We start from the raw sequence: 12069 nt of genomic DNA on the forward strand, positions 1-12069 counted from the left end.
CTTACAGCAGAAAAACAACCCCAAACACATATCAAAAAGTACTTTCAAGAAACGCTGGACTGTTCTGGAGTGGCCAGTGTCGAGTCCATATATGAATCCCATTGAAAACCTATGCCGAGATCTGAAAACAGCGGGCCAAACTTCCAGTAGAAAGGTGCAGCAAGCTCATTGACAGCTACAAGAAGCATTTGTCAGAAGATATCTTGGCCAAAGCCTGTGCAACCAAGTATTACTCTTGGGTGTAGGCAGCAACATCAATATAATCTACCCTTATGCTATAGTAACTACCCAGAAATAGATGTAGCAATATCAACAGCATCTGAAGAAATAGATTTCATCGTATTCATTTATTCAGCTTGAAATGTGTAGTTGTAGATTACTTTACAATGGAGTATGGCTGAAGTCAGTTGTGGTTAATGCCTATTTCTCCCTCACAGGCCTGGGATTTGTAGACATTTCTACCAGAGTAATGACTTATACCTTTCAGCTCTTAGAGGAGCAAAGGGCCTTAACGGTGCATCTCCAGCAAACTCTTATTCTGGGTGGTTTTCATGACTTCCTTTCAGGTGGTTCCTGCCTTCGTCATCCATGTCTTCTTTTGGCAGCCAACCTTCCAACCAAAAATAGTATTGTGTTGAAAAATAAAAAAAACATCTATGTTGATCTTCTCTAGTATGCTATCAATTTACAAATGTTTTACATCAGAAAATAGCCAAATATCAGTTCAGTAGTTGGTTGGCGTGCACTGTCCTCCAGTGGTTAGTCTGTTCTACATGTTCAGGTATGATTCTTTGATGATCGACAGTCAAAGTAAGACACAAAAAAAAACATTGTTGGCATTTCTTTAATAAACATATGACCCCCCCCGCCAAAAAAACATTTTAGTACAAAAAGTATTTTTTTGAAGTTGGGTTACATGTCTCCTTTTGTTTTACAATGGCTATTGGCAGAGGGCTTGTGAAAATTAAAGTGAACATGGCCTTCCTCCATCAAGTCAATCAGTAGCTATCAGTTTTACTGCAGTCACCCATGTGCCGCCAGTCTTTCAGGAGCCAATCCTCTTCAAAAAACAAACTCCACCTTCAAGTCAGGAGCCCAATCAACTGAGCCCTCCTGGTTTCAACATATGCTTGGCCCAAAATAAAAAAACATTGGTAATTTTCTAAAAGTTGTGCAGATATAGCACCTCATTTCATACCTAAATCGTTCTCGCCTACTTTAGTCAGTAGTGCAAAACAGTCTGCTCGGAAGCAATTAAAAGAAAGGGTACATATTTAAAAGCAATACCTAGCCTGGTAAATGTACACTCAAAAAAGGTAAAAGCTTAATTTAAAAGAGAGTAGTAGAATACAAACAAAAAAAACATGAAACGGTATGAGCAAAAAAAGCCCCCTCTATACAACCCCCCTTCTGCAACATACCCCACATTCCAGATACAGGAGGAATACAATGCTTTACACAGATTTTTGTATTCATTATTACAAATCAAGTGTGCATTTCCAGATCCCTCTGGTCTAGCCTGAGAGGGTTTGGGCTCAGTTTCTTTTGAGTCCACAAGTCTGAGGTGTCCATCATACCCCGCCCATTCACTATGCCATAGCCAATCAGAAGGGGAGGTGTCGTCCTCGCATGGCTGCTGAGTTCACATGTGGGTTGAAGCCAAGGGGCATAGGTGGGGCCACAGCCTGGGAAGGGGAGCTCCAGGACTGGCCCGGAGGAGGGATGGGCGTGGGAGGGGTAGCATGGTTATAGAGGTGGATGCTGGTGGGGTTGGGCTTCCCTTCCACAGGCAAGGAGGGGCTGTGATTGTACTCAAAGCGATGGTCTTTGTCACCGCTGAACACCATGCTGCTAACACCTCCACCTCTGCCTGAAGGGAAGGGCTCTTGGAGTGAGGTGGCCAGGGACCCGGTAGCCGAGGACTGCTGAGTGCTGCTGCTGAACACTTCCCTCAGGTTGTGGGGGGGCAGGCCACCCCCCAACATGTGGCCCATGTAGCAGTCGCCAAAACCTGCAGGAGGGAAGGGTGGAGGGGGTGGGCGGCTGTAGTCACCGCCATAGCTGGGTCCTTCTGTGCCGGGGTGGGGTGGGTAGTCTGGCTCCGGGAGCCTTCCTCCCTCACCAGCTCCACCTGAGGTTGGCATAGGCGGCAGGTGGCCCATCTTATGCGCCATCTTCTGCCGGTAGTCCAAGTCCTCGCAGCGGGGAGGGGGCTCGGGTGGTTCAGGGGGTCTCTGGTCGGGGGGGAGGATGGGTCTGGAGGAAACTCCGCTCCCCTCGGACACTAAGGGGGAAAACACAAGACATGATGTTAGTTCAAAGCAAAGGGATAGTTCTCGTCCTACTTTGCAAGTTCGTATTCTACCATAGGGATATCCAAAATTAAAACCATTGTGTACAGAATTTGAGAGATAATCCTACTGGATAGTCACAGCAGTGGAATACAAGTCTATACACATAATTTCTGCTTGCAAAAAATGAGGTTATAAATACGTCACAATATTCTCTATATGAGTAGATACCTGGCGAGACAGGGATAGGCTCTGGGGGCTGCTTGAGCTCAGAGGGTGGCGGAGGAGGTCCTCCTGCTGGTGCGTTTGTGCCGTCTGCATCGCCAGTTTCCTGCCTCTGCTGGGCCTGGAGGAGCTGGGCCAGCAGCATGGTGACTGCCGTCTGGGTGGCTGCCGACGCCTCCCCATCAGGCTTACCCTGCGATGCCGACGAGGGATGCGGCGATGGGGGCTTGGGCATGGGGGGCGTGCGGGGTGCTCCACCTGACTGAGGGAGCTTGTGGGGCTTGAGTGGAGGGTGTGGCTCTGGAGGCCGGTCGGAGTCAGAGTGTTCTGGCGGCAGGACCTTGGAGAGCTGCTGTAGAGTCTCGGGGTTGACCTTGGCAATCTGGGCCGGGTTGACAGCGCTCTTGGACTGGCCGAGCAGATTGAGGAGGACCGCCAGCTGTTCTTGGGTCAGTTGGGAGTTGGGAGCTTTTGAGTCTACTGGAGACAAAGAAAATATATTTAAGCAATTTACTAAAAAGTACCTCTTAATTCACTCCAAGTTGTTATTAGTCGTTGCAATATAAGCCATTAAAGTGAGTCTGTAACTGATAAGGTGTGAGGCCAGTATGGAGGGGTGGCTTTGCGGTACTAGACTAAAGGCCCATTCACTCACCCAGTAGGGCTGAGGCAGCCACAGGTTGGCCTTTGAGCCCCCCAGGCGGAGGGAAGCCCTGGGGGGTGTTGCTACGACTGTCGTCTCCCAGCCCCAGCTCCTTACGGGGAGCCTTGGAGGCTGACAGCTCCTCTGGCATCTGCTTCTGCCTCCGCCGCTTCTTACTCCACAACTCGTGGCAGTCCTGCCACAGGGGGAGACTGGAGGAGAGAGATGGGAAGAGGACAGGAGACAAAATGGAAATAAGGATACCAAAGGGTGGGTCATCACAAAAATGATAGTCTACAGTAATGAATCACAGACTACGAAGTAAAACGCCTTTGGCCAAACATACTCTGGTGGGGGCATCTTGGTTGGGTCCACATCTTTGAGGAACTCACTGCTTAGCGCCGCCTCGGAAGCACAGCGCTTACTGGGGTCCAGCGCCAGCATGTGGTCAAACAGGTCCAGGGCAGAGGGTGGTATACTGACCAAAGAGAAAGATGAAGTGGTTAGTCAAACACAGCCAAAGGATAATAACATTATTTTCATACACCAATGATGAGCCCAATTACTGAATTCAAACAAGCAGATCAACTCACAAAGCAAACTCTTCTCGCAACCTCCGCCGGTACTGTTTCTTTGGTTTCATGGTGTTGAAGTAGGGCAGCTTGATGACATCTGGCCACACAGCGGGGCAGGGGCTGCCACAGATACGACTGGAAGGGAGAAAAGCCAAAGGCCAGAGTAAAATATCATGCCCTAACAAGAAGACTGTCAAACGAGATAGCTGAAGGTCTTTCAGACCGTTAAAAGGGATACTGAGGATAAGAAATTTAGGGATTTATAGTACCCTTCTCGGACCACAACGTACCTGATCAGCTCTAACTGGGCAAGCTCCTGATTGGCTTGGAAAATGGGCTTCTTTGTGAAAAGCTCCCCCAGAATGCACCTGATTTAAGACAAAAACAGGGTGAATGCATGATTCTCTTTATAGAACCATCTGTCCTCGGTTTAAGAATCATGAATATCAGCCAGTGAAACACCACACCTAATCAACTAAACGTAGGTGTGTCTCTTACCCGCAGCTCCACACATCAATGGCAGGTGTGTACCTCTCCTCCCCCAGTAAAAGCTCTGGGGGTCTGTACCACAGGGTGATCACCTTGTTGGTGTACGGTCGGCTACAAGACAGGGACAGAAAAATGCATAAGTATCAATAATATCATCATCCACAACAAAACACAGTTGAGACCAATATGCTTGATGAAGCAAAACAGTCATAGATAAAGTAATACATCTGAAAAGCGAACGACTATTGGCAGCAATCAACTCTAAGCCATATCGGGACACGTACCTCTCCTCAGAGTTATAAAGTCGAGCCAGTCCAAAATCTGCCAGCTTTATTTGACCCCTGGCGTAGAGAACAGAACACAGCATTAACGTGACTTCCGACTCCTTTCTGTCAAACAATTCTACTGATTCCGCAGCGGATATAAATTGTTTTTCATTCTTTGACTATCCTGGTCCCAGATCTGCTTGTGCTTTGGTGTGATAATGACCATAGGAGTTGACAAGACAGCACTGACAAATCTGGGACCAGCAGGCTAGCTATCCTGAGGAGCACTCACTTGTTGTTAAGCAAGATGTTGGAGCACTTGATGTCCCTGTGCAGGAAATTCTTCTTGTGGCAGTAGTCGAGGCCCTCCAGCAGCTGCCTCATGAAGGACTTGATGTGGCTCTCGTTGAAGTGGACCAGGCCAGACTCCAGCAGCCCCATCAGGTCGTGGTCCATGTATTCAAACACCAGGTAGAACGCACCTGTAAAAGGAGAACAAATGCATGGAGAAACAATGTAGACATGGGTCTGTATCCCAAATTGCACCCTATTCCCTATATAGGGCACTACTTTTGACCAGGGGTTCTCAAAGTGGGGTACCGCATCTAAAAATATTAAAACAATTAAAAATGATATCAATATATATTTTTGTACATTTTGGCCAAGAGATCCATGGGATAAGTTTAGGGGGTGTAATACAATGTAATATTATTAATCTACAATGTGTTCTTAACCCTGGGCAACATGGGCCTAGGAGGCTCACAGGGATATTTTCAATTTTTGTCGACCAATTATAAAATGTTCAACTCAAATCGGCAATCTTCTATCCCCCCCCCCAAAAAAAATTCAAAACATAAAAAGCATTGCAATTTAAGCTTTAAAACTATTAAATGTTCCCTCTGCCTCAATGCAAAAATGTGTAGAATTGGAGGATATTAGCTTGAACAACTGCAAAATTCTCTCCCAATGCCAAGAGGCGGGCCTTTAAAATATTCCTTCCTAGGGCCCGAGACTTGGTTCATTTCCCATTGCACTGCCAAAGACATAAAACTCCTTGTATGCTATTTTTATCTCACTACCTTCTTGCCCTTTGTGCCGTTGTCTGTGCCCAATAATGTTTGTACCATGTTTTGTGCTGCTGCCATGTTGCTGTCATGCTGTGTTGTCATGCGTTGCTGCCATGCTATGTTGTTGTGTAGTGTTGTGTCGTCTCTCTTGTCGTGATGTGTGTTTTGTCCTATATTATTATATTTTTAATCCCAACCCCTGTCCCCACAGGAGGCCTTTTGCCTTTTAGTAGGCCGTCATTGTAAATAAGAATTTGTTCTTAACTGACTTGCCTAGTTAAATAAAGGTTAAAAAGCTGATTCATCTGATTGCTATCACAAAAGGGGTCCCCGGCCCTAAAAGGTTATAGAACCTCTGCCATAGGACCCTGGTCAAAAGTAGTGCACTATGTAGGGAATGGAGTGCCATTTAGGATGCAAAATGATAATTCAGTGGGTTTGCCATACGGACCTTTGTCGTTCTTGAAGTCCAGGGCATCCTCCTTGTCAGTGACTATCTCCTTCATGTTGATGATGCTCTTGTGGTTGAGTTGGCGGAGGATCTTGATCTCCCTGATGGCGGTGATAGGAAAGCCCTCCTTCTCATTGTCCAGGCGCACCTTCTTCAAGGCCACCATCTCAGCTACACCACAGGGATAGAGATAAAGGGCAGAGGATATTAGAAGATACCTTTTCATACATAATAGTTACCCTGGGCATAGAAAGACTAACATTTTGATTCAAGAGTCTGAGTTTGCCAAACAGATTATTCTGTTTGGTTAAAATGTTGATGGTAAAATAATACATCGTAAGCATTTAGTAGTCATCACCTGTATCTTTGTCTTTTGCCTTGTACACCTGGCCGTAGGTGCCTTCTCCTGTGATGCCAATGATCTCAAACTTGTCCACGCACCGTTTACCCCAATCGATCTCAGTCTCCTTGATCTCCCCAAAGCGTGGGCCGCAGATCCTGGGAGAAAAAAAAACAAACCAACAAGAGATTAGGTCAAGCAGTGGTTCTCAACCCCAGGCAGTAGAGCTTATTGAGGAGCATAGGCCATTGCCGTGGTAGGGTGAGACATGGAAAGTCAAGGGGCCCAGACATACTTGGGCCTGCGGCGAAGCGTGGTGGTCTTCTTCTCGTCATATGGGCTGTGAGGGGAGGAGGCGCCTGTGGGTAGCTCGGGAGGAAGTGGCAGGTCGCTCAGGAGGTGGCGGGCCTTCTGACGCTCTGCTGGATTCTTCCCTGATAGCGATGGTAAGACATCCTTCAAGCTGCACAGGGGAGGAAAATAAGATGAGAAGTTAGGCTATGGAAAGAGGGGAAGGCATGTATGAGAGTGAAAAAATGTATGAGTTCTCTTAATCATAAAAACTCTTTATTATGTTCCGATTACCTGTCTGCTCCAGCTAAGTGCTCGAGGATGTTCGGGGGCAGGTGTAGAGCTGTCAGTGTAGAGGCATTTAGAGCAATGACTCGCTCCTTCTCTTTGCCCTGTCCAGATGCTGGTACTTTCCTCTTGTCTCGTTGCACCGAGGGGACATCCTTTCCCTTCACATCTCTATCTCTGCTGGGCTTGGGGGGCTCTGTGCTCCTCTTGAAAGTCCTGTCTGCGGGGGACTGGGGCTGGCTCGACACAGGGGTCCTGGGGCCCTTCTTAGTGGCGTGGTTGGTCTTGGGGCTGGGTTGGTGGGAGCCTGCAGAGGGAACCTTGGTGGGAGTTGAGGTGTTACTGGAGCTCTTGGCCCGGGCAGCTGCCTCGGCAGCTTTGGCCTTCTTCTGCTTGCTGAGCTCGGCCGCCAGGCTGCTCTTGAAGGTCAGTGTGCTGGGGGAGAGGCTGGAGGGCCGGCTGCGGGAGCGAGAGTGTCGGTGGCGGCTGCGTGAGCGGGAGTGCCTCGAGGGGGAATACGGACTCCTGCTTCGAGACTTGCCAGATCGCCTGGAGAAAGGAGAGACACATGAATTTCTCATAGGAGAAAAGTTCCCTTTAAAGAGCGACTGCCTTTAAAAAGGAACAAATCCCTTTGAAAATGGTCTGTGTGGCATCAATTAGCCAGAAACAGTTACTCTAGTGTCAGAATTGCCTACAAAGTGTAAGTAGGATAATTGGTCATAAAGTCAGTATCCTCAACAACAAAAATAAAAGAGTTTGGAATATGCATCATAACAGGTAAATGAAGGCTGGATTTAGATTGAACAATGTCCATTTCTCCTCCAACATGGGGTGAATAGCAGCTGTGATTGCTTTCTATCCAATAGCATAGACAGTGAGACAGACCTGCCCAGCAGCTCCGACTTCTGTTTACATAAGATAACGTCACACATTTTCTTTACTTGAGAAATACTGCAAACACCTTACATGTAAAATTGCACAACAAACACCCTCGGCAAAAACAACAAAATTACAGATTTCTTGAGTTCTTAGATTCATTATGGTTATTTTGAGGAAGTAAAATAGGCTTCCGCGTCTAGTGTCTCATGGGTGACATATCATTAACCAAATGCAGAGTCGGTCAGGAAACACACCAAGAATTAAATCAAATGTTTCTAATAAGTTTGGTCTGTCTCACTGTCCACAACCCATGTGGGCTGTCTCTTTAAATGTTCGTATTGTCTAATAAGTGCTATTTTAGCAGACTACTGGAATGGCAAATAAACACTTTCAGTGGCATTGAAGGCATCATTACAATCTGAATCACAATCTAGTAAAACAGTTGTACTAAATGAGTTTCACAAAGCTTTGCTCTCTTGGGTGATCCAGATTCTGCCCTCAAATTTACATATATCTCTCTCAGTACTACTAAATTCAAAAAAAAATATATATATAATACATTCAGGAGGGTAACACCTATTAATAATTCGCTTTCAGACAGTACAGTAACCTCTGATCAATTGCTTACCTTACGTCTGGACTTGGGCTCAGTGACTTTCGGTATGGACTTCGTGATCGCCGACGGGTACCGTAGGGACTTGAAGCAAGTTCTCCCTGTTCGAATGGACTATGTCGGCCATAACTTGGAGACCTGCGCCAGTTGAATGGGCTCGTTGGAGACCGCTTTCTTTTGTTGCTTGAGTATGAACTGGGCGACTTTGAAATGTTGTAGGCACCATAGACCTCAGAATCTCGGCTGTAGTATGTTGAAGTAGGGGACAGCCTTTTGTTCCCATAACTGGGGCTTCTTCTAGATATAAACTGGTTATTATAACTACCACTGGGAGACTGGTATCCATAGGAATACGATTTCCCATGTGGGCTATCTGCCTTGAAACCAGGACTTCTTCTGTAGGCCCCGAGTTCTTCACGGTCATCTCGGTATGATTGTGGTGCATCCCTGTACGCAGACGGGGGCTCCTTTTCAGAACGCGTCTTACTTTTGTGCCGTTTAGACTCCTTTTTGTCCAAAGCCATGGGGGCCAAGGTTGTAGACGTCTTCTTGCCGTTACTGTCAATGTTTCTCGCACCGTCTCGGTTGTTTTTGGTGGCGCTCAGGCTACTACCACGAGATTTCGAAGTGTCCCTCTCACGGCTCTGGCGTTCCTTTCTTTTCGGTTCCTTCTCTTGTCTATTCCTCTCGGATGAACCACTGATTTGTTCACCCTTCCTGAGATGCAATACAGCCCTGTCTCTTCGAGACCTTCTCTCTTGGGATGTCGGTCCGTTCATGCCTGTGAACTCAACTTCGCTAAGTCGGTCGACCAAAATAGTAGCATGCGGTTCTGGTTTCGGCGAAGGGCTCCCAGAAAAGCGTTCTGATTGGGAACTCACATCGTCATATTCCACTAAAGTCCGAAGTTCACCTCTTGAAAGAGTGCCTCTCCGTTCACTGTCTGGTTCATCTGGCGTATGCCATTGTGCTTTCTCCCTAGCGTGACTGTGTTTCTTTCGGATAGATGACGACCGCCTCTTCTCCCGGTGTTTCTCTCGGTGCGGAGTAGCACCGCTTCCAGGTTTAACGTTACTGCGCCGCTCCTGTCTGGCACTTCTCTGTGCGGACGGGCTTCTTCCCCGACCCTCGCGAAACACCTCCGAGTTAGGCATTTTTCAAAAAGATGTGATATATACTTTTGGTAATATTAGTTGTCTTTAGTGTTATGTTTCTTGCCACACAAAACATTTGCTACAAATTAGCTAGCAAGCTAAAGCTAACTAGCTAGTCACTAACTGGTAGTGAGCTATTCCAAGCGACAATCCATCGGATTCATCAAACAAGTCCATCCAATGTTTACCTCGAGATTAATTTCTGATAATACGAGAAAAATAAATCAAATCATTAGAATCCTGGTCTGCAATTCCAAAGATTTGCTAGCTGGCTAGCCAGAGCTAACTAGCTAGCAACTGTAGCTAACTAGCTAGCAACTGTAGCTAGCTAGGCAGTGTCTCGTAATTGCATTCCATTCCATGCTTAGTGTAGCAGGCCCAATGTCTCCTGCTCGAAAGGAAATGTTTGAGGAATATCGCAGCTCACATCGGCTTTAAAAATATATTCCCAAAGTGCTGAAAATAAGGAAAAAACATTCGCTTTTTAGGACCAACTTCTTTACGCTTGCCATCACACTCCAGTTTGGACTAACAAGGAAGTAGGTAGCTAACTAGCACGCAAACCGTAGCTTTCAAACTGAAGGCCTACTATTCCGCTGTTACGTCCAATGATGTGCAGATCAGTGTTTACGTCACTACCAAAGGAAAACTCCTGACACATTTAAGTTCCTCCACATTGGGAATGAAAATAGTCAATCTAACATATTTAAGTAATTTTTCATTCCAAATATCATACTGCGTTACTTTGTATTACCTATAGCCAGGCCAAAATATACAACCCCTGGGATGCGCCAAGAAGTGGTTACAGGGCGAGAGCCAATAACACTGAATGTGTGATTTTGGTTGGAGGAAGGGGGGTATAGCCTACATGTCATATGGGACAAACAGCATCATATCAAACTATACTGAACAAAAATAAACGCAAAATGCAACAATTAAAGATTTTGCTGAGTTACAGTTCGTAAGGAAATCAGTCAATTGAAATGAAATAATTAGGCCCAGATCTATGGATTTCACATGACTGGCAGCCAGGCCCAGCCAATCAGAATGAGTTTGGAACATTTTATTTCAGCTCATGAAACCAGCACATTACATGTTGCGTTTATATTTTTGATCAGTATAGGTATATTAATAACTCAGATTTTCGCCCCGCGTCACCATTTGAGTCAGGCGCTACAATTATTATTCCTCACTGGTCAAGATTATGTAAGTAAGCATTTCACTAGAAGGTCTACACCTGTTGTATTCGGCGCATGTGCCTAATACAATTTCATTCAGTCAAAATTAATGTTGGAAAGAGAACATGGGTCATTTTAGTTTGCAATGTCTACTGTGAATATTACATACAAAATATTAAAATAGTCAATTTACAGCTGTGTTGCACTGATTGTTCCGTTATTGCAATGTAAGTCTCAGAATAAAAAGGATTTGTTTGTAAAAAATTATAATCACTTTATTTGTCTATCCAATAGCTCACAAAACAAGAACTGAAAGGTACACAGCATTTCAATTATTGTACCCAGTAACAGTAGGATACATTAGTGTTTTTGTTAAGGATGTGAATAAACAGTCAACATAACTACACAATACAGGTATAACCAACATCCATATTGAAATTGATCTTCAGTTTGACAAAGCAAATCAAAGATAAATATTACAAATTGAAAGTAAAAGGATATTAAAACATAAGGCAATACATGTGTACAGTAAAAAAATAAAATAATACTCACATTAAAAGAAACAGTTTCCTGTAGAGAAAATACACCTGCATTCACATTACTGCAACAAAATGTAATACAAAGTCCTACATAGTCTCACGAACCAGACCTGGCCTTGCTCAATAAGACCTGGCCCAGTCCATTGAAATTAAGCCGAGCAATAGGAAAATAACTTAATAAAAACATTTGTCATTTGAGACAACAGAGTTGCCAAGTAGGGGCTTGGACCCACGCACGTGCGTACACACACACCGAACTTGATATAGGTCAGTCAAAAAGCAAGGTAGCACCATGGAAGTAGATAATGGTATGCTACAGAATGCTACAAGAGCAAGGGGGGGGGGGTTCTAAGATGACATGGATTTGTTTTAAGGTCATACCATGGATCATTTAGCTATTTGATTTGGAATTTTAGGAGCCTTTTAGGTATCCCCAAATAATAAATAAAGCATGACAAAATATTACACTTGGCCTTTACTACTATAGCCCATAAACGCAATGAATTACACATTCATAAACAGCAAGACAGCACAAAAATAAATCATAAGGAATAAGGTTTTGAAGTGTCTGTCCTATATCAAGGAGATAAGAAAGCTCAGGAATATATATATATTTTTTTAAACAAACACATTTAACCCCTTATTTTTGTTGGCACAAAACTACCTCCATTCATTTGTATGGGTTACCTTTAGGACTGGTCCAGCGACACTTGTGGACGTCAAAGCAAAACACGGAGAACCCCGTTGTGTTAGTGAGTCTACGATTTTCTGGATATC

General features: G+C 45.1%; 1 protein-coding gene across 2 annotated transcripts; it reads right to left on the bottom strand.

Annotated features, from left to right (window-relative positions):
- Positions 1 to 826: 826 nt before the first annotated feature.
- cdk13 (cyclin-dependent kinase 13) lies at positions 827 to 10149 on the bottom strand. Of its 2 annotated transcripts, none has more exons than XM_038997769.1 (14): positions 8437 to 10149; positions 6933 to 7475; positions 6643 to 6810; positions 6366 to 6505; positions 6008 to 6178; positions 4782 to 4971; positions 4508 to 4564; positions 4233 to 4334; positions 4025 to 4102; positions 3753 to 3869; positions 3506 to 3637; positions 3172 to 3371; positions 2523 to 2993; positions 827 to 2284 (listed from the first exon to the last, which is right to left on the bottom strand). In XM_038997769.1, exons 1-14 carry the CDS (start codon positions 9573 to 9575, stop codon positions 1605 to 1607), a joined length of 4188 nt encoding a protein of 1395 aa, XP_038853697.1. In that variant the 5' UTR covers positions 9576 to 10149; the 3' UTR covers positions 827 to 1604. The 2 variants fall into 2 exon arrangements, with proteins under 2 accessions (XP_038853697.1, XP_038853696.1); XM_038997768.1 differs by having other exon boundaries at positions 2523 to 2996; positions 8437 to 10148.
- Between the last annotated feature and the right edge of the window lie 1920 nt (positions 10150 to 12069).

Source organism: Salvelinus namaycush, chromosome 7 (assembly GCF_016432855.1).
Source record: "Salvelinus namaycush isolate Seneca chromosome 7, SaNama_1.0, whole genome shotgun sequence".
Taxonomy (NCBI): domain Eukaryota; kingdom Metazoa; phylum Chordata; class Actinopteri; order Salmoniformes; family Salmonidae; genus Salvelinus; species Salvelinus namaycush.